The sequence below is a fragment of the Engraulis encrasicolus genome, chromosome 16 (assembly GCF_034702125.1).
Source record: "Engraulis encrasicolus isolate BLACKSEA-1 chromosome 16, IST_EnEncr_1.0, whole genome shotgun sequence".
In the NCBI taxonomy this organism is placed as follows: domain Eukaryota; kingdom Metazoa; phylum Chordata; class Actinopteri; order Clupeiformes; family Engraulidae; genus Engraulis; species Engraulis encrasicolus.
Genome location: NC_085872.1, coordinates 43952924 through 43979072, shown reverse-complemented (window position 1 = coordinate 43979072; position 26149 = coordinate 43952924). Strand labels below are relative to the sequence as shown.

Here is a 26149-nt window from a genome sequence, read left to right as displayed (position 1 = left end):
GATATTTTCATATAGGCTAATACAGAAGTAAGAGCGTGCGCGCGCCTCTGCTGTATAGACACGGAGGGAGAATGGCTCCAATATTTATATTCAGCGCCCAGTTTAACACTTTTAAATGTAGGCTACGTGGCACAATCAAATGATTAGGCTATGTTTAAATGTATTAGGCAGGCTGTAGTCACCAATGTGGTTTTGTTGTTTCGGGATCACCAATAATCATGGCCTAATATGCGGCATTGTTTCGCGTGTTGTTTTTGCACCACCAAATAATAACTACACAATATGCGGCATAGCTGCTGTTTTCTAACTCAGAGAGAAGGCTATGCCCAGATATTCTTTTAACTTGTAGGATATCCTGATGTTATGTTTCACTAATGTAAGGAGTAACACTCAGAAACTTCCCGAGTGCTAGCTACATTTAGACTGGGTAAACTCGTGACTTAAATGCCTTCCGAAACGGGCTATTCCAGTGTCTGTGACAGACAGTGCATCTATTTTAGGCTTGTGCAAAACGTTTTATTTAACATTGCGAATGGGCAGGATGATTTGCTTAGACACGCACGTGCTTCAGAGCAGCTAGAACTGTGCAAGGTGACTGCTGCAGTTTTCAGCTCAGTCCTCCTGGATAATAAAAACAAAATAATGCCGACGAGAAAGTCACGCCGTTATCTTCTGATGGATTCCCTTTGGGTGCCCGGTTGAGACAGTTTAATTTTCACACCCAAATCAATTCGGTTTAAGTTATAATTTCATTTTATTATTATTTGTATTATTATTTTGATGTCACCGGGCCTATTCTTTTGATTGGGAGATCAAGGAACTCTCTGGTGTCGCCGAAACGGCGATGTGCTGTGGGCTCTTTACGCACGGCACCTATGTCCCTTCCATCTTCAGTCAGACTCAAATCGGACCGAAATCAAGTAGCTGAGGTTAAACTGTCGTAAATACACGACCGAAATCGAGTAGCTGAGGTAAAATAGACGTAAATACTCGGGCGGATATCCGGGCACTCACATCCGGCAGCCTACTTACATTGGGTTGCTACAGGCCCAAAGAGGTAGAAAACAATACAGGTCTGTGGTAGAAAATAACACTAGAGAGGACCCCGCCCCCCTTATTACGGCAATCTGTAGCGGCCATTATCTGTAGGTAGATCAGAGAGCTGGAAATTAACGGAGAACGAGGCACAACTCTGTCAAAAATGGCTTAATCATGTGAAAATGTCCACCAACACACTATACAAGGACAATTGAAGTGTGTTGCTAACTATGTTCATAAAAGATATTATTTGATTTTTAAATGTATTTTATCGACTCATATGATTTTAGTAGATATTTAGCCTGCCATTTCAAATCTGTTGTTTGATTAATTTGTTACTTCATATTCACACAGTTTTAGTCAATTTTTTGACAGGGGTGGGCGTGTTCTCCATTGACTTGCATTGCCCGAAGGTACCTACACTACCTACGGAAGTTAGGAAGCTCCAGCTGCCATTTCCCAGTGCTGTCGCAAATTGCTGTGTCCTCTCTAGTGTTATTTTCTACCTCTATGGTCTGGCCATATGGCAAGAGAAAAAAATATGCAAAAAATACATTGACGTAAAGCCACTTTGGGCAGTATATTTGGTCTTACAGACTCAGTTGCTTCCAGTGTCATCTGAAAAGGTGTCCTGCTCCATCCATCAGCAATGACTTCTTTTCAATGCATCTCTGTACCATTGTCAACTCAACATCTGACTGCAATTCACACTATTAGGAACAAAATAAACCATCATACAAAAGGGCACACACAAACCATAATGTAATTATTAGCTTAACCTTTATTTCTTTACGCTGTACAGATTTGTTATAAATGCATTTTACACAACGGAATTCACGCTTATTTATTACACATGGTTATGGACCTCATAAAACCATCACAGTTAAATCAGATGTCATTTCACACTGCGGAAAATACAGACTGGTTTTTAATATCAAAATATTCGCCTTTTGAAAAGGTATGACAGAGCCATCTGGGACATCTGTAGTCACCAGTGACTTATGAGAAAAGTCACCCATCTCTGTTTTTGTCAAGGATCACAAACTGGTAGGCAACCCAACTCTCAGCTCAACTGAGCCAGTTAGTTACAAACAAGGGGCAAGCAGATAAGTTGCTGCTCTAGCAGGGCCTCTCTGGGTAAGCACTAGCGCCATGATTCTCAAGCTGTGGGCCGAGGCCCACTAGTGGGCCCTGAAGGAATTCCAAGAGGGCCTTGAAAGCATTTTCAAAAAATCTAATTTCATATTTTGTGTGTGTTGATAGTTGATTTATTGGAGTTTTATTGTTTATTGGCTCAGAGGAGGGCCCTGAACATTTGTGAACATTTCAAGTGGGCCCTGGGTTGGAAAAGGTAGGGATCCCCTGCATTAGCGGATATAGAGGTCTGCTACTACAGTGGCTCCTGTAGGAACCACTCCTTGCACTGAACGAAGCAGAAATGTAATGAGGATAGGTTGAGTCGACTGGAGCAGAGTCTTGAAGCGAAGTCGAGAGCTGGGTCATGTCGAATCGGAGTCGGAGTGGCGTGTGGATCGGGCCGGGTCGGGTCAATGACTAGAACATGACCTGGCACCTGAAGTGGCTCTGCTTGACGGCGTTGTTGTTCATGCCCATCTTCAGCTGCCATCTGGACTTCATGCGCTGCACATACTGCATGTCCTTAGGCCTCTGCAGAGAGCCCGCTTTACCTGAAACACATCACATCACATTACATATACTGCAGAGAGCCCGCTTTACCTGAAACACATCACATCACATCACATCACATCACATTACATCACATCACATTACATATACTGCAGAGAGCCCGCTTTACCTGGAACACAACACATTACACTGAGTTTGTAGAATATGGCATGCTCTAATCCAGATCATTTGTAGGCTTTTTGGGTTTTGGTGCTCTTTAGCCGAAAGTGTTGTACATCCAGGTTAAAAAAATGAGAAACAGTTCTCTGACTAAGGCACAACAAATTAGAATGTCTTTATTAATTTCACATGTCCTGCTTGGACTTTCTCATTTTCATACCTGGACAAATTACATTTGGCAGACACTTTCATCCAAAGCAACTTACAGTCAAGGACATCCTTATAGCAAACAACACTTGCAGATACAAAGGGCACAGGAAATATACAGAACAATAGATGCAGATGCCAAGTATTACATATTATTTTTTTTTTTTAAAACAAACAGGCAGGAACAGGGGGATGAAAAAACATGGCCCAGGTAAAAATAAGGAAGACAGGACAGCACTACTTGTGTACTTTATTGTCCGTCAGACGTTAACCTTTTTCAGTGTCGGCACAAACTACAACCTCCAAGATATAAATTTACATTATGCCACTACTGTAACAGAGATTGTAGGGGTGTAAATCACAGCCTTCATGACGATACGATACGGTATCGATTTCTTAAATCAGGGATTCGATTTTTTTTCGATACTTAAGAATTCCCCATGATACGATGCGATTCGGTTCGATTTGATTTTTTCCAGTTACTTTTCCACTACTATTGTGTTATGGAGCTAGGGCATTGCACAGGGGCCAGCGATTTGATTATTTTCGATTCTTAAGAATGCCCCACGATACGATGCGATTCAATTAAATCGCCGGCCGATACTTCCGATACATTTCGATTTGATTTACATCCCTAAGAGATTGTGGATCTGACGACCCACAAATGACCAGACCCTCTGTCAGGAGGACAATCATACTCGCAACCAGTGATCGCAGATGGCGTACGTGTGTGTGTGTGTGTGTGTGTGTGTTTAGTTTAGTTTATTTAGTTTAGTTCAACAGGGACCATGGACAATACACATTGATTACAGAAGTAACAAGTCCGACAGGCGGACAACAGATGCGTCCGTCTATGCCCGTTCCAAATATGCCATCTCCCCCCCCCCCCCCCCCCCGGCCTCCTCCTAGCCTGTCAACGCCCCCCGAGGATGTACTTTTTGTTTATTGGTCATCATGGACACTCAGGCAGGCAGCAAGGCAGCAAAATGGCGAGACATGGCTTTATTTTTTGCAGTTTAGGGTATAATAAGCTTATCATCATTCTTGGATTTGGAAAAGAACCATAGGCTATGATTTGAAATTTCACATAGCCTAGATGAAGTGAACATTACAAATTACCAGACATTTATTAGGCCTAACAACCTTTAGTATCACGCCATTTCAGCATTATGTGCATGTGGGAAAGAATCTAAACATCGACAAATAATAAATAAATAAAACCGTTTGGGTGAATCATGCGCTTATGGGTTCACCCTTAAGGTGAATTATGGACTTTTTTTCAATACCAGCTTCACCGTCAAGGCACAAAGCAGTGAACTTCCGTGCCAGAGTTTATCAAATGCACACGACTGCAAAGCAATTACGAAAGACGCGTTCTCTCCTGTACTCTCTCTGAGCGCAACGAAAAGCACCATTGCCCTTCCAAATGGCAGTTGGTTTGATTTTTTAAACTCACTGCATTTAAAAAAAAAACACGCATTTTGTGCATTAATAACGTGAAACTCAATTACCCAGAATGCTGCACGTGAGCTCTCTACCCGGGTGATTCTGGAAAACAAACATGGCGGCAACTCGCTTTACTACCTTAATAATGTGTTAATCCGACGCTAGATTTCTTAACTGATGAAAATCGAAGGCAGAAATCAACATTGTAGTGTCTAAATATGAGGTCGATTGGTCTATTTGTGGCGTACATCACGATCGGCTGAGTTGTTGGCCTCACGTTTGTCAGTTAGCCTGTGGCTAGGCTACTTTTCGCCAACGTTAGCATCCGGTTTAGTATAGAAAGGCTATGCTTGCACGCATTCGCTCCGGTCCAAAATGGCAAGTCTGCCGCCTTGTGGCCACAGGAAGGAACAATTGAAGGAATGCGTTTCAGACACAATTGAAGGCGGACGGACGGACGGACGGACGGACAGACAGACCCTCTTATAGAGATGCTGGGACGCATCTAAAAAGATGACCTGTACCAGATTATAGCTGTGTGTGTGTGTGTGTGATTCCTCACCTGCGTCTCCTCCCCAGCCCAGGGCCCGGTACTGCCTCAGGACCCGGCCCACTGCCTTCTGGTTATGGGCCAGCACCACGGCCCTCTGGTTGCCAAACTTCTGCTTGTAGTACCGCATCAGGGAGCGATGGCCGATCTTAGCACCTGAGGACAAAAACACAAACACACACAGTAAGACTAACGTCATAGCCATTTTGACTCATTAGTGAGTGTGCCTTTGTCTAGTAAGATTAACATCTACTAGTCATTTTGGCTAGTGATGAAAAAAGTTGATTCAGAGCCTTAGAGTGTGTGTGTGTGTGTGTACCTGAGGGCAGGGTCAGTTCCAGCGTGTCATCATCATACTCCATGTTCTTGTCGTCGGGCAGCTCGCCATCCCTCATCTCCACGTCGTCTCCATCTCCAGCGTCCGGGTAGCTACTCCTGCACCCAGAGGAAGGAGAAACGTGAGCAATAAATGCATATATGTGTGTGTGTGTGTGTGTGTGTGTGCGCGCATCTGGGTAGCTACTCCTGCACCCAGAGGAAGGACAGACAGATGAGATTCCTTTACACATTAACGAGTTAGTTCACATGAGCACTTTATCAAGTAAAGACTCGTCTCTTTCGTGACCGTCTACTACCTATATACTAATGCTGAAGCTGCCCCAGTCCCAGGCCAGACTCTATGGCGCGCACACACACAAACACGCGTGCAGTGCACGCAGTGTTTCTCAACCTTTTTTTAGGAGAGGCACCCTTTCAATTACTGAAAAATTTCAAGGCACCCCTAAGCAACAAGCTGTAACATGGCATCGCATCGGATACCACAAAAGCTTAGAAAAGTAACACATTTGGAGACGTCACAAAACCTACGTTCGAAGTTGCAGCTTACTGGGGAGACCTACATTTACTTTATTGTGTGTAAATGGCAGATGAAAGACTCTCCTGAGCACTGACTAAGCAATACTTTATTACTTTAGACGAATATGTGTTAAATTACATAGTTTATTTATCAGCCACGTTTCCGCGGAACCCCTGAGGGGGGCCTGCGGCACCCTGGTTGAGAACCACTGCTGTAGCGTACTATACCTGAAGTCGTAGAAGTCTGCGAACTCCAGTGCGGCGTCTCCGTCTGTGAAGAGTTTGCAGTGGCTCTTGTCCACCATGTGTTTCTGCACGGCCTCCGTGGAGTAGAAGGACCTCCCCTTCTCATTACACCACAGACACACCTTACCCACGCCAACCTTCTCACCTGGGGACGCACACACACACGTCAATAAAAGATTGTTTCAAATTGGGGATGTTTATGATGGATCTGACCGCTTTTAACAGCCCCCCCCCCCATTCTAAGGATGGTCATATAAACCTCCCTTCCCCATCAATACCCAGATAGATCATATCAACAACAACCCCCAAACACAAACACACACACACAAACCAAACCCAACCACACACTTGTGTGTGTAAGAGAGTCCCTACCCAGGTATGCGATGAAGCCCCTGAGGTTCACGAGGTACTCCAGGTCTGGCAGGTAGAAGCTGTGTATTTTGGTCATGTGGGCCACGTTCATGGTGAGGGAGCGCGAGTGGTGTTTGCAGAACAGGCAGTCTGTCACCGGAATGGAGCCCGGCAACGCCTCGGGCTTCTCTGACCCCGCCGACGACCCCTGCTCCATCTCCTCTTCGTCAGCATCATCCTCTTCCTCCTCCTCTCCCATGTCTTCATCATCGTTACCAGCATCATCGCCGTCAACATCTTCCCACTCTTCTGCAAGAAAACAAGAAGTTTTGAGTGTCAGTAGTAATGGCATAGAAAGCTACGATGATTGCAGAATTGGAAACACAATGGCAGAAGTAGCTGTTTCACAACCTATTAATTATTGTTTATTTACTCATGAATATTTCTATTAATTTACTATTATTATTAATATTACTGTAAGTTATTAATGTTAAGTTACCTCCAACCAGGGCAACTAACAAGAGATAACTGAACACACCCTTGAGACCGGACTTGCACATTAACAAACACGTGGCCTTACACAGACCAAGCTCATTCTATCAAGGCCTTCAGAAAAGTTGTATAAAGTAGAAGTACTCTTACATATGTAATTACAACACTAGCTGCTACAGTACAGCTGTAAGAGTACTTCTACTTTATACAACTCTGGGGTGCATAGTTGCTAACTACACTAGCTACTTTGTTATATCCAATGCAATTTCCCATTGACAACTACCCGCTGCTAACTGGCTAGCAACTATGGTTTTGAGAAACGCACCAATGGTCTTCAGTGATCCTACCTTCCTCCTCCTCCTCTCCTTCCTCTTTTGCAATCTTCTTGGCTTGCTCCTCAAACCACTGTAGCCGTGGGGGTTTATCTGGGCGCGTCCGGTCCTTCTTCTCTGCAGGTGTGGCGGAGGCGGTGGCCTTGGACGGTGTGTGTCTTTGCTGGTCTCTCAGCGCTTGCTGCAGCGCTGCATTCTGGGCATCCTTATCCAGCTCCGCCCCCTTCTCCAGGTTCTTCTCGTTCATTCGCTGGACACTCGCCTGTAGGGGTGTCATAATAATTATCGATATATGAAAGTTCAGAAGACACAGCACACTGCATACTAGGGCTGTAACGATATTGTATCGAACCGAGAAATCGTGATACACAGAGTCACGATACTGTATCGTGATACAAGGAGGCAGTATCGTGATACACCCTTTCAAAGTTTTATTACCCATTAGTCCAGAAAACAACCTTATGATTCGATGTGATAGTGTTTCCAAACTTCAGTGGAGATACATTTCAGAAATCGTGGGGTGTATCGAACCGTAGGTCAAAAATCGTGATACGAACCGAATTGTGAGTTGAGTGTATCGTTACAGCCCTACTGCATACTGCAACTTTCATCTTTGATCACCTTTTCCTGCTTCACACCTGCACCTGTATTGCTGAAGGCTTGTGCACAAGGACTCGACAATCGAATTGTATAGAATCAAATCGTACTGTATCGTGGGGCATTCTTAAGTATCGCAAATAATCGAATCACTGCCTTAAGAAATCGATATCTAATCGTATCGTCATGGAGGCTGTGATTTACACCCCTACTCCTACCCCTACTGCACATTGTGAGTGTGTGTGGTGTGAGTGTATGTGATTTATGACAATGTTTTATATGTGTGGTTAGTTCTGCACATTGGAGACCGGAAACTTCTGTGCCAACCCTGCTACACATTTTTGACGATAAAGTACACTTGACTTGACTACTTGCCTGGGCCGCAGCCAGCGCTCGCTTCTCGGCCTGCTGGTGTTTGTTGGACTGCATGTGGTTGGTGTAGGCGTTGGCGCTGCTGAAGTGCTTGTTGCAGGTGAGGCAGGTCTGCCCGCTGCCGTGGTCCAGCTGGTGCTGCTGTTGCTCGGCTGCCGCCCGCTGCGCCAGCACGCGCTCCTGGAAGTTCTCAGCGGTGACGGGCGGCATGTCGGCCACCTTGCGCTTCAGGTTGTAGCGGTGCCAGTCCGTCTTGTAGTGTGCTCGCTGAACCTCGCCGTCGGCGAACGCCACCCGACAGCTGATACAGGTGTAAGACATGGCCCCCTCTGTCTGATGGGAAAGACAGACAGGTGGAACACTCAAAGACACGACCAACAAACTCACAACTTCTTAGCTCTAGTGACATGTTAACTAACAGTGATAAAACGGCTGCTGCTGCATTACATTTCGTTACACTTAGATCAAAGATTCTCCGCTTAAATGACTTTCTATCCAAACCAATTGTTATTTTACAGGGTATGGGTTACTGACCCTGGAGCAGTGTGGGGTTAGGTGCCTTGCTTCAAGGACACTTCAGCCATGGGTGGAGGAGTAGGTATAGGTAAGGGTGGGATTCGAACCTGCAACCCTCTGATTTTAATAAATCCACCTCTCTAACCATGAGGCCATGACTGCCCCATGTTGCATGGACACTGCAACTTCCTTCCAGATCAAGAAAATAATTATTATTTCTTCCCCATGGACACCGTTTGCATCTCATCATACCATAGCTTTCAACATGGGCGTTGGCCTATAGATGAATACAAATGTACATCGAACAATTACCCGCATGCGAAATAGATAATAATGGAAGCGCTCAGTTGTTTTCAGGTGCGTCTACTACCAGACATTGTATGTCCCAACATCGCGAATACCGAGATGGCAAGGTTGTTCTCTCTCTAGTTAATACTTTGGAGAACGTCACGTACACGACTTTGCTGTGAATACGTGCATCTCCATGGTGTACTAATGTGTAGTAGGCTATGTAAAGTGAAATTACATGACAACATCCTGGTATGATAGGGCAAAGACGAGCTAAACTTCGGGATTACTAACAGGCAGTAGCGCACGACCTGCCCATTTGTGTTTAGAGACAGCGGTTTGTAAATTACCTTGGACATTTCGGTTTATCATGTCCACAAATAATATAACTGTACAAGAACACCAGTGCTGTGCCAATACAACACTTGAAATGGGTTATAAAACCAGCTAGCCATCTCGCTACTAGTGTCATCATGCCAAACAACCACTCCAGCTTATGCCGTAGCCTGCACACGCAATATTCCACTACGTCAGTTTTTACAACCTGTTTGTCATATCGAGTGGACTTCCAGTACTTCAAATGAAGGCTTTGTTTTTTATAAAACCTGAGAAAATGTCAAACTTACCGACAGTTATGTATGATGCGAAGACTGTGTACAACACGAGGGTAGGGGACTGACGTAATGAGGTACTCTTCGAGTAGGATTACGTTCGTTCTGACCCTACTGCGCCCCTCGGTGGAAGGGAGGATTTATGACAAAAACATGCATTACATTTGCTTCCATTTTCTTGGTATGCATTATGGCTGACTGGGTAGTGTATTGTCATTATTTTTTAAATTACCTTTAGATTTAATGTAGATGCCTTTTATATTTAAACGGTAAATTAATAACGAAATTAGGTGAAAACTGTCTTTAGGACAGTCGTCCCTGGCCCAGGGAGAGAGGGGGCCCAACATTGGGTCCTCATTACATTGTCTATTGGGCTGGAGGCCCATTTCAGATGACTTTGTTCTGGGCCCGGCCAAAGCAGTCAGCGGAACCAGACACCAGTTCTTCACCATGATATACAGCAGACCTATGAGATTCCACACAATTACCTGTGCAACTTAATTAGATAGGCCTACTGTAATTATGTATACAAATGACTCCCTTTCTTGGATATCCTCCATATAAGCCTATGCGGTTATGTATTTTAATAATAATAAAAAAAAACCTAACTCTCTTGACACAAATGCACAACACCACAAAGTACCAACCTGTTTCATGCATGCATGCATCAGTACCCTGAGCTCTCGTTTAGCACACTGTCATCATCATCACCTACAGTGAGTCCAATATGTATTTGATCCCTTGCTGATTTTGCCGGTTTGCCCATTTATAAAGACATGATCAGTCTATAAATGTATGATTATATGTTTTCAAACATGGAGAGACAGAATATCAAAAAGAAATTCCAGAAAATAACTTAAAATAATATATTTTAATTTATTTGTATTTAATGTAGGCAAATAAGTATTTGACCCCTCTAGCTGAAGAAGATAAAGTGCTTTGTGACAAAGCCCTAGTTGTCTAGCACTGAGGTCAGATGCTTCTTTTAGTTGATGACAATGTTTGTGCATATAGTAGAAAAACATTTTGCCCATTTTTCTTTGCAGATTTTCTCTTAAACATGAATAGTTTGTGGCTGGCAAATGGGAGGTTCAGTTCCCTCCATAGAATTACTATAGGGTTAATATTTGGAGACTGTCGAGGCCACTTCACGACTTTAATATGCTTCTTATTGAGCCACTCCTTCGTTGCTTTGACTGTATGTTGTGTATTATTGTCATGTTGGGAGATCCAAAAATGGCCCACCCTTCAGTGTAGTGGTGGAGGGAAGGATGTTTGCACTCAGGATTGCACATTACATGTCTCCCTCCATCCATTCGTTGACGATGTGAAGTTGTCCTGTGCCTTGTCCAGACAAACACCCTCAAACCATAATAATACCACTTTCATGCATGATGGTGAGGAGGGTGTTCTTGGGATCATAGACAGCAGTACTCTTTCTCAAAATACATTGAGTTGTGTTAATGCCAAACAGCTTGATTTTGGTTTCATCTGGCACCTCCTTTTCATGTCCTAAACCAGCCTGATGTCCCTTGGCAAACCTCAGGTGGGACTGCACAGGTTCCTTCTGAAGTAGAGGTACCATGTGTGCACTACAGGATTTTAAACCTCTGTGGCATTAAGTGCTACCAGTAGTTTTCTCAGTGATTTTGGTCCCAGTAGCTATGATATCATTGCCTTGTTCATCCCGTACAGGTCTAGGGTGCTTTCTTTCTGTTCTCATGATCATCAAATCCCTACAAAAGGTCAAATCTTGTATAGAACCCCAGACAGCCTGATGGATAGTCATTTTGTATTCCTCACATTTTGGAAGAAATGCATCAACAGCTGGGTCATTAATACCCAGTCTCTTTCTTGTGGCTTTGCAGCCCATTTAATCTTTGTTCAGGTCTAAAATCTTGTGCCTGATATCATTTAACCGCTCTTTGTTCTTTCCCATGCTGGTGAGGTTGGAGTGTCACTGATTCACTCATACTATGGACTGATTCTGCTGATTCAATGTGTCTTTTATGCATGTCAGTATGTACAGGTGTCTTTAATTCAGATGACAAGTTGATCGGAAGTGCCCATCTGGTCTGTGGGCCCGGAACTGTAATCAGTTGGCAGGGGATCAAATACTTATTTTGCTCAATGAAATGGAAATAAATTAATATATATTCTTTTAAGTTAATTTCTGGATTTTATTTTTGATATTCTGTCTCTCCATATTAGAATACATATTATCATAACATGCATTGACTGATCATGTCTTTGTTAGTAGGCAAACCAACAAAATCAGCAAGGGATCAAATACATATTGGACTCACTGTATATGTTTTGTTCAGTGCAGTGGCCAAGCGGTACACACTGCTTAGTCACAATTAATGGTGCCCCTTGGATTATAGTTTCACTGCATTGATTAACCCTTTAAGACACAGACAGCGTTATAAATTTGCTGTTACCAGGCTGGCAATGACCAAGTCGTAGTGCATTACTAAAAAAGGCCCAGTGTTATGTCGTAGTGGTGTAGTACTATGGTAGTTAACTTTTCAGTGACTATTACAGCGTGTCACTGGAGGTACGTTGTGCATTAAGGGGTGAACACACACATATTTTCTCTGAAGTCAAGACTGTACAATAACCTAACCATCACTGACCAGAATTCCTCATCTTTCTTCCTTTATTTCGGCTACCCCCAAACGCAAGGACACACTGATACAACTGACAGAGATGGTGAGCAAAGAAATTTGGATGCTTCTGCCAACTGATTTCGTGCTTCGGCTGTGTGCTAGTCACCCAAGTGCCAACCACTGCATCTTCCAGATGAGGTTAAGGAAGCCTGAAGATGCAACCGAACATGAACTAAACCATGGGTGGGGAACCCATGGTTCAAAGGCTGTTTACGCCCCCTGAGGCAGTCGCATCTGGCCTGGACATAACTGAAACGTAAACTCTGTTTAACATATGACATGTTGCATACAGTGCAGAGGAGTATTACAAAAATGACATCATGACAAATGATTTACGTAACGTGGAAAATAACTACCCGAAGGTGAGGGAAAGATGAGGGGTAAACAAGAATGTCTTGGTAAAAGGAGTTATGTTTTTTAATTAGTCCATAATTTGTATCTACAATGAAGGGACACAAGCAAAAATAACCAACGACTCCATGAAAAAAACAAAAACATTTATCATTGATGCAGTTTCTCCATCTCTTTTTCCCCCCTCAATAAACATTTTTCAGTCTAAAGAAACTTTACAATATAAAGGAACATACAAAGGACTGATTTCTTTTTTTATTATTAATTATTTACTACACAAGACACTCAAGTCCCTTGGACAAAGGGGCCTGTAGAGGCCCAAGGACCCAAACTAGCCTAACATGAAATCCAAAGCAAACTGCCGTGAGACTGCTTCATACTCTCAAATACTGCTTATTGTCAGAACGAACAATGGACGGACGGTGCAGGAGAAATCACCATCATCTCACGTCTACATCCATCCTCCACTGTTTGGTTCCCTCTTATGTCGGCACCTCATTCACATGTAGAGAGTTACTTGTGCACAATCCCTGGTGCTGAACAAAAAGATTACGTATTTTTTGAAAAAAGGTTTGCACACTCCTTAAGTGTGCGAACCTTTTTTCAAAAAATAGGCACCTCATTCACACCCATGCCACTTCCCTCCACTCCTAATGTTAATTCAGAGCTGGGCAGTATTTCAGATACATGTATTGAAAATACATATTTAAAATGTATTTATTTATTTGCATATTTTAAATACATGTAACTGAATACATGTAAGCTCATTAACACCCATGCCACTCCACTCCCTATCCCCTTCCTAACCCAAACCCCCTCAAGCGCTTCCTAATGGCCAGAACTGGGCAGTATTTCAAATAAATGTATTTAAAATACGTATTCAAAATACAATTTTGTATACTTTTTTTGTATTTTTAAATACATATTTTAAATACATGTAACTGAAATACTGCCCAGCTCTGCGTAATGTTACAGTATCTTACAGCATTTCTTGAGAACTACAGAGTGGCCAACAGAGAGACATTACATGTAGGATTTGGGGCAGGAGGGGAGAGGACGAGGTAAGAGACTGAAATTTATACAACAGTATCTCAAGATAACATTGAGGAAGAGAAACAATGCCTCTTTAGGACTACTTTGTAATCTTTTTTTTTCATTTTAGAAAGAGGTTTATTTTTTTTATTTTATTTTTTTTGTCAACTTTTTTTTCTTTTAAATAGATAAAATTCCTTCATAGTAAAGTCTGCAATGAGTGGTCCCTTACTGGTTTAAAGAAACAATGTCCTATTTGTTCACCTCCTCCTGTAATCCTGTTAGCTACAGCGTTCCTATAGTGGCCAGGGGTGCATTTCTCAAAACCATAGTTACTGACTACGTTAGCTACTTTGTTGTTTGCAATGCAATTTCCCATTGGCAACTACCCAAGTTGCTAACTGGCTAACAACTATGCTTTTGAGAAATGCAACCTAGGAGGACCTTGAACCCAGTACCATAGAGGCAAACACACAGGTGACAAGCACTAAACAGTCTACTCCTGGGGAGTATACTCAGAAGCTGTTTCAGAAGTAAACCAGGTGAAGTTACCCTTGTGGTAGATGTAAATCATCTAAAAGAAGAGCCTGTAGTCCTAAAGTTCTTAACTAAATTATGCCTGTAGGTACATCTATTAGCAGGTTTACCACTTCCTGTACGGTAACTTAAGTTTGGTTTATCACTTCACCATGTTCTTAGTATAACCCCCAGAAATGCTCATCAACCCTGTTTCACAAATCAGTCTAACTCTGGGCTGATACCGATTCAGGGGTGCCTTTCTGGAAACCATAGTTGCTAACTACGTTAGCTACTTTGTTGTTTGCAATGTAATTTCCCATTGACAACTACCCAAGTTGCTAACGGCTAACAACTACTCTTTCGAGAAACGCACCCCAGATTCCGGATCCAAGCTGGCCACGTCTATTTGCTTTATCCTAGCTGGATTTCAACTTTGAAAACATTCAGGCACGCTGAACTGAAGAGAACTGCTTGTTCCTGAGCCCATGATTATCCCAACGGTCCCCACCCCACTTCTGTTAGACTCTACTATAAACTAGAGATGCACCAGATCCTGATTTTTAGGATCCTGCCGGATACCGGATCCACTGCTTAAGATCCTGCCGGATCCGGAACCGGATACCGGATCCTACGAAAGGGTTGAAACACATGGCCTACTCACACACGTGGGCCCTTTTTATCACATTGGCTCAAACTATTTTGACTTAAAAGCCTCGGCTACCGGATCCTGGATCCTGGAACCGGATCCGGATAGTCTGAAAAACCCCTATTATCCTGCCGGATCCGGAACCGGATCTTGGATCCTGTACATCTCTACTAAAAACCAAACAAAACCAAAGACAACTGACTCATCCCCCCTGGGATCAGTCCATCGTGGGAGTCCATCGTCTCTTTAAATGGAAAATATGTTCATGACTTCTTTGTACACCCTTTTTATCAAGATTTGAATCCACTGGTAGTGACTGAAATATCAAAACATGTCAATGATATCAAAATGCATTGTACAATATTTACAAAACAAATAAAGAAAAAAAATCACAATTAAAGAAACAAAATGAGCAAAGGTGTATTTATGCGTGTGGGGGTTGGGGACTGAGATGAGGAGGTTCAGACAAGTGTGTGTGTGTGTGTGTGTGTGTGTGTGTGTGCATGCTGTGTGTGTGTGTGTGTGTGTGTGTGTGTGTGTGTGTGTGTGTGTGTGTGTGTGTGTGTGTGTGTGTGTGTGTGTGTGTGTGTGTGTGTGTGTGTGTGTGTGTGTGTGTGACTGAGAGGTGCCTCTCCTGCTGCTCCGCTCCATTGCCTATAGGACCCACACTGCAGATGGCATCGATCTGATGCGTATGCCAGTTCCATTTCAACAGAGTGTGCTACCAGCGAAGGTCTCAGTAAGAGTGCCATAGCACATCTACCTGTGGTCAGGGTAATACTCTGTGTGTGTGTGTGTGTGTGTGTGTGTGTGTTTGTGTGTTTGTGTGTTTGTGTGTGTGTGTTTGTGTGTTTGTGTGTGTGTGGTGTACAACAACGGCTTAACTGCTTCCCACAAGCCGCTCACCTCAACAATAAAGAAATAATAACAAAAAAAAAAAACACACAATTTACTTAAATACACAGCAACAAACAGCAAAAACAAAGAAACAAAGAACAAAAAAGTATCACAGAATGCCTAAACATAACAAACAGTACAGAAGTCCACACAGTCCAGTCCAGTTCAGTTAACGGCAAAAGCGTGAGACTGGCCATTCTGTAGTCCTAGTGGAAGGTGCTGAGAGGGACGGCTAGGAGAGAGAGAGATGGGTGGAGGAGGAGTGAGAGATGGGGGGGAGGCGTTGAAGTCTTAGAGCCAGGGGCTGGCTGGGGGAGCTCCAGGACTGGCATCAGTGCTCCTCAAAGTCATTCTCAAGGTCAAAAGGTCACTAGTTCCTGGAAAGCAAACTGGTCCATTTCAGAAAAAACTAGGCCAGGGACGACTGGAGCACTCTTTTTTTTGTTATTTCATTGTGGTTCAAGGTTCTCAAGGTCAAAAGGTCACTAGTTCCTGTTCCACTTTTGCTGAGCAGCTCCACAGAGTACTTTGGGGGGTGCGTTGTGCAAGTCCGCTGTCTTGTCAGCACATACACACCCTCTCTGTCTGTCTCTCAGCCTGCTTCTGTTCAGCCAAGTGTCTATTGACAAGGTGTCGTCCAAACCGAGAGAGAATCTGTCCTTTCTTTATTTAAAAAAAAACAAAACACACACAATTTCTGCCATTAGCAGTTCGGGGGGGGGGGGGGGACTTGCTGGGCTCGGGGTAATGACGGGCTTCCAGGGCACTGGGTGTTTAGACTGACTGGGACAGACGGGTGATTGGCTAGCACAACACGGGAGATGGCATTGTCTTCAGTGATTCGCTAGCAAGCAGAGGCAGTGATGCGGGTGTCTCTTTTTTTGTATGTTTTGCAGAAAATATCAATATGGTCAACAGAAAGAACAAACATTTTTTTGGAGCTTGCAAACAATGTATCCTTTGTCTTTGTGAAGATGTGGACAACGTCCCCCCCACTACATCACTTATTTTTAGGCACTCAAAAACCAGGGCAAACAGTACCTTGACTATCTAATGGAGGGAGGAAAAACATATAGACAGTAACGAATGAATTAAATACCACTGGATCGCATCGAGGGCCTAATAACATGACGATTCCTATTCTTATTCCAGAAGAGAGAGACGACTGGCCATGAGACTCCATCATCACCTAAACTGCTGCTGTTGGACCAGGGCCGGCCCAAGCCTTCATGGGGCCCTAAGCAAAGTTTCATTCGCGGGCCCCCATACCACCACCACCTACTCAGCATCAGATACTTAATAATCCTATAGGGAAAAAATGGAGCCCTACAGAAGAAAAGTTGCCAACCACACAATACACAGTGTGTGTAACAAACTGCAGCCTTCCTTGATCTTTGCTGCTCACAGGGGGCCCTAAGCCACTGCTTAGTTTGCTTATGCCTCGGGCCGGCCCTGTGTTGGCCCATATCACCTCATATCCCCTCATATAAGCTCATACCACCCCATATAACCCGTCATATCATCCCTCATATCTCCTCTCCACATGTCAAGACCATTGGCGTCTTTGGGAGACCTTCACCCCATCCCTCGTCACCTTCTCTGTCTGAAAGGAGAGCAGAGAGAAAGACACAGACTGGAGGTGGGATCTTGATACTGGTGCGAATCTTTTAGAGGTATTTCAGAAGTCAGATATTTACATTATGTACTCTAGCTTCCTGATGAACTACGACTAGTGTAGGACGCAGGACACACACACTGAGAGGGACACACTGAGAGGGAGACATAGAAGGAGAGAGAGAGAGAGAGAGAGAGAGAGAGAGAGAGAGAGAGAGAAAGAGAGAGAGAGAGAGAGAGAGAGAGCGAGAGAGAGAGAGAGAGAGAGAGAGAGAGAGAGAGAGAGAGAGAGAGAGAGAGAGAGATGGTACAATTAAAAGAGAACACAAAAACTCAACTCATCATGCTCTCTATGGAAGTACTCCATAACTAGAGAACGCTGGGTAAATTTTCAGTACCTTTATGAAAAGTATGTTTTCCTTGCTTTCAATTTCAGGGAAATCATTTCTCATGATTTTAATATGAATTTGGTTTTGATGTGTATGTGTGTGTGTGTGTGTGTGTGTGTCAGAAGTGTTCTGCTCACATAAGAGAGGTAAACTACTGTGTGCGTCATGTGGTTCCCATATGTGCGTGTGTCTACACTATTAAAAGGGGAATATAGGGCCTATCCAACTCCTGACATCACACTTCTCTGCACGGACAGACAGACGGGCAGACAGCAGCGTGTTGGGTGATAAAGGGGGTACGGTACTCCCACCGCGTTTAACCGCTGTGATCAGGCTGGAAAGCAGATACGACAGACTGAGCTTCAAAACATCCGTCGCCATAACAACTGCAGCTGTGCGCCATGATTGTGTGCTTGTGTCATTATCGTGGTTGCCTGGTTACAATGTGCCCATTCAAGGGTAACTAAACACAAAAAAAAACATTATAACAACATTATAGCAATATTAATAATAAAAAATAAAATAATATTATTAATACAATACATAAACTGTAATATTGGAAAAGTCATTAGCAAACACATCTTTAAAAAATGTACACGATAAAACGGGGAGGATAGAGGAGTTGAGTTCCGACACTTTCCTTCCCCTTTTGTTTCACGCGTCTGCATCAAAAACGCTTAAACTATGACTAAAAATAGAGTGAAGAAATGCCATCTCACGTGAACACAAAAACAAACAAACAAACAAACAAAAAACCACGATGAAAGCTGGGCAGCCTGGCGTTGGGTGGGCAATGGACACGTTTTGCTTGAGTTAAGCTGAGCTGTGCTGTGCTGTGCTGGGTGGTGTTCTTCTGTCGTCCTACCCCACCCCACCCCACCCCACAGCTGCTGCTCCTCTACAGTCCTGGGCCCGTGAGGAAGGTGGGGAGGCAGGCGGAGGGGTCCGCTGCGTGGAGGAGGCCCTTCCTGTGGCTCTGACGCTGCTTCCTGCCGCCACCGCCACCGCCGCTGACCGTCCCGACCCCCGCGGCGGTCCCACCATCGCCGCCACCGCCAGCCATGGCACAGGCGGCCGCCAGGGCAGATGCCCCCAGGGCGGCATGGTCTAAGGGCATGCCAGGGGACTGAGGATCCCAAACCCCAGCAAGGAGGCCCAGGAGAAGGCATGGAGCAGGGGTGCAGCAGGGGGTGGGGTTGGGGTGTGGCAAGGGGGGAGTGTTGGGGCAGCAAGGTTGGGTTGGGGTGGTGGTGGTTGTTGTGGAAAATGGGGGAGTTTGTTCATTAGGGAGGGGGAACACAGAGTGTTCAGAAAGGATGGTCCGGTTGTGGGAGTCAGTGGGCATGACGAGGTTGAGGAACAGGTAGGTGGAGCCATTAAGGCCAGAAGGGTACCAAAAAAAGGGGAAAAAAAGGAAAAAAGAAATCCAGGATGGGAAAAAGGAAGAAAAAAAGAAAGAAAATGATAAAAAATGAAATATCACACACTCATCGTCATGTTGGGTGAATACTGAAAAGAGAAGAGAAGGGAAACGGGGGGAGGGAGGGAGAGAGATGAGAGCGAGCACACAACAGTGTGAACACATTGCACTACATATAGTGCCCATCAGTGTTGCCAGATGTAGGATCATCATCGTATTTGTACCATAATTTTGTCCTCTGTGCGATTAAAAACACATGAAGTATGACAATTTCAGAGTTTTCAAGCAGTTCATTTAGTTGCCTTGAAACAACCATTTGTTTTGGGTACGATAATTTCCTCCCAAACGATAATCTTGAGGCTTTGGTACGATAGTCCAACATTTTCCATCTGGCAGCATTGGTACCCACTATGTCCCAAACTAATAAGCATGTGTCAAACCTGATATTATGCCAAGGTTAATATTCAGTGTCTCCTTAACTACAGACACTAGGCTAGGTCCAAAACTGCATTCATTTGCCTCTTTTGCATTACATTTTTAATTCCGAATGAAGTCAATTTAATTCCAAACAAAAAATAATTCTGTTTTGAAAATGAAAAGAATCAAACTTTATTCCGAATTAAGTGGGTGGTTTATTCCTGTCTTCATTCCTCCATCATGTTAGCAGATTATTACGGTTTAAAATAATTCCGGTCGTTCTTGACATGCTCGTTGCTACACAATGACCCAGTGTGTGCATCCTCTGACCAATCGAAACGCTTTCTGGTCAACAGACGTCTATCGGAATTAAATAAAGGTGCTTAATAATTTTTTTTATTAAAATCTATTTAATTCGGATGTCTTAAAACGGAATTAAGAAAATATGAACGCGGCAACTACATATGAAGAGTTCAGATGCAAAACCCCCTAAGTGCCATTTCAGAAAATAATCTTAATTCATTTTTATTTAATGCAAAACTATCAAAATTGCATATTTGTTTTATTTTATTTATGTAATATATCTATTTATATGTATTATCAAATATATGAATGTAAACCAATCCAACAACGTCATTCTCTAAAAATATAAAAGTGCAGGTCTTCAGAAATGGAGTTAGGGGGTTTTGCATCTGAACTCTTCATATATGTCCTAAATGACAGCTGACTGGCTGTGGTCGTAGTGCAGCTGCCGCAGTATGAGAAGAGGGTAAAGGGCAGGCAGTGTTGGGTCATCTGGCTTCAGAAGTTATACAATCCTGCACACACTACGTGTTCCAGGCATTTACTGAACCAGTGATGCACTGAACTGGTGCACTGAATGGCTGGAAGAAATAGGCGATACCACAAATCAACTGGTGCAGTGAATCTTTGATATCACTAAATATCGTGTGCAGTGAATCTGTGTTTTCACTACATAACTGGTGAAGTGAATCTGTGATACCACTTATTCACTGATGCAGTGAACGGCTGGAACAAACAGTGGGTGCAGTCAGGATTGTAAGCAGGGCTCTAAATTAACCACAATTAGCCAATGCTGGTAAAATTTCAGTTTGGATGGTAGAAAAGACCTTACTTACTAGTCAATTTGACCCATTAGTGAGTGTGTGTTTGACTAGTGAGATTAACGTCTTACTAGCCATTTTGGCTGATGATAAAAAAAAAAAAAGATTAATAATTAATCATTTAAAATTAAATGTATTAATTAATTAATTAATATAGGGCCCTGATTGTAACCTCTGAAGCCTGATGACCCAACACTGGGGATAGGTGCTGGGCTGGAGGGTTGGCGGGACTTGAGACTAGAGACGGGCTCTACTCACACTTTCACTTTGGAAAGGGTTGAGGAAGTTGCCGCCCATCTCGCCGTCGTCACGCGGGGTTCCTGGAGGGTTGCTCATTCCCGCCATGTTGTTGGGAGAGTTCTGAAAACGGACAGAAATAATAACTTTAATGATTCTCACAAGCTCCAGATGCAGCTCTATCCAATATCAATCATATACGTGGAAGCATTGGTGTGGCTGCCTTTTAAGACTGTCATGACAGATATGTCAATACATGCTTAGGCATTATTGCTTGTTGTTTTTTTCTCTTTCTCTCTTCCTTTTCTTTTCCTGTCTATTTTATATGTTATTGTTTTGTTATGTATACTATGACGTGTGTCTGCCTATTGGGCCTAGAGCCTGTATTAAAGTTCATATATATAATAATAATGATGATAAAAATATGTAAAACGCAGACATTTTAAGTCATGACGTGATGATACACAATACACGTGAACGAGCCTTGACTATTCTAATAACCACCACTATTAGTGACTGCTTTGATAACATTATGCATACTTCTGTAGAAATGTGAACAAAAGTGTGAAACAAAAGTGAATCATTTTTCAAATACCAACTTTATAGTGCGAGACAGACACGTGCACAAACACAAACAGGTACACAAACCGCATGCAAACCAAAGTAAGTTTCTGTGTACCTTTGGCAAACCATCCATGTCTCCAGAGCCTGAGAAAGATTGGGAAAATAGGATGTTAGACTTAGCAAAAGCCCCACAGACCAACAGAAATCCCATTTTCTCCCATGTGTTCGTGTGTGCATACAGGTAGGTAACCATTGACTGCATAGCTAGAATATACAGTCAACAGGAAGCCCACAAGCAAGGTGATTTTATGTAAGCAGTGCTGGCATCAAGGACCCACTAGTGCACACCAGTGTACACTACCATTTACCAACCACATGGGGGTGCTAGTAACATTGCTCTCAAAAATCCCGGGCTGCGCTGAGTAGAAGTAGAGAGAGGTGATAACTGCTCACCTAGCGATCCGTTCATATGGTGGGGTTCCATACCTCCCATCCCTCCCATTGGACCATCAGGGCCGGGACCCATGGGGAACTGAGAGAGAGAGAGAGAGAGAGAGAGAGGGAGAGGGGGAGAGAGAGAGAGAGAGAGAGAGAGAGAGAGAGAGAGAGAGGGAGAGAGAGAGAGAGAGAGAGAGAGAGAGAGAGAGAGAGAGAGAGAGAGAGAGAGAGAGAGAGACGGAGAGGGAGAGGGAGAGGGAGCGAGAGAGAGAGAGAAGTAGAGAGAGGGGGAAGAAGGGAGAAGAGATAGAAAAGAGGAGAAAAAGAGGGATAAGAATGAAAAGAAAAGAGGATGAAGAGAGAGTGAGTGAGTGAGTGTCATAGAGGGTAGAGATGGGACAAGAGACAGGAGAAGAAGGGCAAAGAAGAGGAAAATGGGAAATAGAATTAAATTTCGCGGACTTCACAGAATTTTTTGTTCCACTACTTCAAGCCATAACCACATCTAGCCATTGCGCATCGCCATCATCGTATGCCCATAGATAGTCACAACATGGCTACCTTGTGGACACGACTTCAAAAAGCACAGGGGGGGTATACTAAGAAGCTGGTTGAGGAGTAAAGCAGGTTAAGTTAGGTGAGATGAGGACTCCAGTCTCTTCTATTAGATGATTTTCCTCCTGTTTGCCAAGCTGTATAGAAATTCGATTGATTCCTGGCCGTGTGTGTCATCAGACCTTTGACCAGGTTTACTCCTGAACCAGCTTCTCAGTAATCAAGTCAAGTCAAGTCAGCTCCTATTGTCAGTTTCCTCATATGCTCAGGTCATACAAGGAAATTGAAATTACGTTTCTCTCTCTGTACCATGACGGACGTAGACGTAGAGGTATCAGTGGTGTAGTCTACTTTTTTATGGTGGGTATACTGTATATTTGAGCATATTTTGAAGTGGGTATACTGTATATACAGTATGTGTGCTATTCAAAACAATGGATCAATCAATTTTAAGTGGGTATACTGAAATCCCTGAAATTTAGAAGTGGGTATACTCCGTATACCCGCGTTCTATTTAGACTACACCACTGAGTGGTATAGTATAGTATAGCCCACTGGTGGCTTTTGTACTGTGTCCACGTCTGCTCTGTGTACATACTGTATACTGTACATATCTGAGCACAGCGACAGCGTTGCGCAGGCCGAGCTTTAATCCAGGGGAGACAAAGCGTGTGGAACAGGAGACGCGAGAGGTAGAGAGAGCAAGAGAGCGAGAGCTGTGAGGACACTTAACGACAGTCACGGTGTGGTCAACACCAAAGCGCTCGGCCCATTGGGGCCCGTGTCACCATTTCATCTCGACAAAGACCAGACGAGGGTCACGACACTGCCAGCTAAGCCTCTGGTCCATGAAAAATTCACACATACGTACACACACACTTGGTCACTAACACACACACACACACACACACACATACATGCTTGCACATACACACTCTCACAAACAAAAACACACACACACTCGCACACAAGCGTACACACACTCACACACACACACACACACACACTTAACGGCTTAAAGCACTGCAGCGGTGTTTGCTCTGTAATCAAGCTCTCCTGCAGGTAAGGTCACCTGGAGCCTGTCACTGACTCCGAAGTGAGGTACTTGTGGACAGCGCTCCCTCTCCCTCTCTCCCACTGTGAACAGGCAACCTAGCCCTAGCTGAGTATGAAGACTTGTGCACATTCCTGGTCAAGGTGCAGGATAAAGTCCAATTCAGGTTTTTTTCCCCCAGTGGAGTCCTTTGCTTTGTTTTATTTCATTCCATAGCAGAATAACGTTTCGATCACTGAGATCTTCTTCAGATTCTCTGGGCAACAAAATCCTAGCCATCATGACTGAGTGTGGATGTGCGGATCAATCTGGGTTTATGAATTAATTATTCTTTTTTTATGTGCAGAATCTCACAAAGGGCTGCAAAAGTTAATCGATTTATGCATCGTCAATAAATATTTCACATCTTAGTATTTTTCTATACTGAAGAGAGGTGAGTCACTCACTTAGTCTGTAGTAAGACCACTACCAAAATCCAGAGGTGTCAAAAGTAAAAGTACAAGTAAAAAAAAGAAACAGTTTCCTCCCAACTCAAGTAACTTATCTGAGTAACCAGTAGACCTGTGTACTTGTCTTACTATCAGCTACCTCTCCACTGGTTGGATCAAGTTGGTGGTGGGTCCTTGTTAGGTTTTCAGCGTTTTTCAGTAACAACACAGTCCATCTATCTCATTAGGTACAATGGAGCAAATGGTGTAACGCCTATGTAATGCCATGTGCTACTCTTGTAAATACACCATTAAGTACTTTTACTTTTAGTATTGCATACATATTGACTCTGAAGAAGACGTGTGAATGTCGAAACGTTAGTCTTGGCGCTTGCTCAATAAAACAAGTTATTTTCCCACATCTGAAGATGCTCCGGTGATCCCTTTCTTTCCCTTCTTTTACTTTTACTTTTAACATCTCTACCAACGTCAAGGACAAAGTCAACTGACAGGTTGATGCCAATAGGAAGTGAGCTCAGATCTCAGTAGAGATACAGGGTACATTTCCATTACCCAACTCCCATCCTTGACCTGTGCTTGAGGCCTCACGCTTCACTGACGCCTCACCCAGAGAGGTTGATTATATAATAAGAGGAATCGAAACACGCCCACTCAATGCAAAAGCGTGTGCTCAAAAATTGGTCTCCTAAGGGGGCGTTGTCCCGCCTTCTTCTTCTCTTTTCGTGGCGTTTGCACAAGACGTGCGCTACCGCCATCTACAGCGCTAAGGGGACTCAATTTATTCTCTACCTCAAGACTCCGAAGGTCTCCTAATCGAAGGTCTCCTAAAGGGGCGTTCACCCAACGTAAAGTGGATACCGGAAAAGAACCCGCCTGCTTTATCTCACTCTCATATACGATTCTCTGCCCCACCTCCATGGAGGAAAATGTTAAGTTTCCGCTGTAAGGCACAACAACTTTTGGGGGAACTTTTCTCCATTCAACATCCTGATTGCAAATGAGAAAAAAACCTTTTGAATTATGCTTTTGCAAGATTTTGAAATAAACCGCTGCCGTCAAAGATGTCTTGTGACAGCATGACAAGGCCACAGGCACAAGAGAGGATTGGAGTTAGGATAATGAAAAGAACCCATAGAGTTGAGTTAAATTGGACCTTTACAGCCATTGAAAACCAAGTGAGTCACAAGGAATGTCAAGACTAGGGATGCAAATTATCGATTAATTCATTATCATTAGTTGATAGCCTTATCGATCGACTTACGATTAATTGATAAGCAGCGTTTTAACCCCGAAATCTCAATGTTTCTCGAAAAAAAAATCTACTCAATCTAAAAATTTTAATTGAAAATTGAGATAAAATACCACATTTAAACTAGACTGCCTGTGCAGTCGCCTTCGACTGCTTAAGGTATATCCCCGAAACGCGACGCTTCCAGTTCCCAATCATTCCTACCACTCCCGTCCACCTTTTCATGAACGTGTATGATAAATACAAAATATAAAATAAATATATTTAATATCTATACATAGATCAATGACGTGCATAGGCTTAAAACCAAATGACTATTGTGAAAATGAAGGAAAAAAATGGGGCAAATGGTAACACTGTTTTAATGGTTCACTATTACAGTGGATATACCACATTAGGTACAGTGTAATAACCAGTGTAACAATATTTAATACCACGTCATACCAGTGTGACACCATGTACCAATTTTGTACTTATATCATGTAGGCTATTTGTGTGTAAGTGGTATTACATGGCATTGCATATTTTTACACTGGTATTACACTAGTATTACATGGTATTACATATTGTTACACTGGTTATTACACTGTACCTGGTATTGCCTATTTTTACACTGGTATTACACAAGTATTACATGGTATTAAATATTGTTACACTGGTTATTACACTGTAGGCCTACCTGATATGGTAGATTCACTGAAATGGTGAACCATTAAATTAAGGAGTTACCGGGCAAATCAATCCACCCAGTCAGAAGTTATGGGCCAAATAAAAATTCCACCATTTTGAAAGTGTTGACCTCCAAACTCGAATCAGTT

At 43.3% G+C, this 26149-nt stretch overlaps 2 protein-coding genes and 1 long non-coding RNA gene across 6 annotated transcripts in view; all 3 read right to left on the bottom strand.

Annotated features, from left to right (window-relative positions):
• Positions 1-1799: 1799 nt before the first annotated feature.
• On the bottom strand, positions 1800-9812 carry znf622 (zinc finger protein 622). Its single transcript, XM_063220513.1, has 8 exons — positions 9723-9812; positions 8296-8625; positions 7339-7585; positions 6521-6808; positions 6131-6293; positions 5367-5482; positions 5060-5203; positions 1800-2726 (listed from the first exon to the last, which is right to left on the bottom strand). The coding sequence occupies exons 2-8, from the start codon at positions 8611-8613 to the stop codon at positions 2593-2595; spliced, it is 1410 nt and encodes a 469-aa protein (XP_063076583.1). The 5' UTR covers positions 8614-8625; positions 9723-9812; the 3' UTR covers positions 1800-2592.
• Positions 9813-12769: 2957 nt separating this feature from the next.
• On the bottom strand, positions 12770-15420 carry LOC134466615 (uncharacterized). Its single transcript, XR_010038341.1, has 2 exons — positions 13346-15420; positions 12770-13221 (listed from the first exon to the last, which is right to left on the bottom strand). It is a non-coding gene; the product is annotated as an uncharacterized LOC134466615 (long non-coding RNA).
• A 2474-nt stretch (positions 15421-17894) lies between these two features.
• The window catches only part of zgc:110158 (uncharacterized protein LOC553590 homolog), a 120308-nt gene continuing 112053 nt past the window's right edge, over positions 17895-26149 (bottom strand). For 2 of the 4 annotated variants that reach the window (XM_063219727.1, XM_063219728.1), the window contains 4 exons: positions 22040-22118; positions 21702-21730; positions 21044-21145; positions 17895-18950 (listed from right to left, as the gene is read on the bottom strand). In XM_063219727.1, the coding sequence (XP_063075797.1) occupies positions 18723-18950; positions 21044-21145; positions 21702-21730; positions 22040-22118 (438 nt within the window). In that variant the 3' untranslated portion in view covers positions 17895-18722. Of the gene's footprint in view, positions 19334-21043; positions 21146-21701; positions 21731-22039; positions 22119-26149 lie in introns of all 4 variants that reach the window. The other 2 variants (XM_063219729.1, XM_063219730.1) reach the window with 1 other exon arrangement.

Coding starts and splice junctions, on each gene's coding strand:
- znf622 (XM_063220513.1), bottom strand. CDS start 8,613: ATGTCTTACACCTGTATCAGCTGTCGGGTGGCGTTCGCCGACGGCGAG. Junction 5,483..6,130: donor GCAGACTTCTACGACTTCAG/GTATAGTACGCT, acceptor CTCTGGGTGCAG/GAGTAGCTACCCGGACGCTG. Junction 2,727..5,059: donor GGGCTGGGGAGGAGACGCAG/GTGAGGAATCAC, acceptor GATGTGTTTCAG/GTAAAGCGGGCTCTCTGCAG.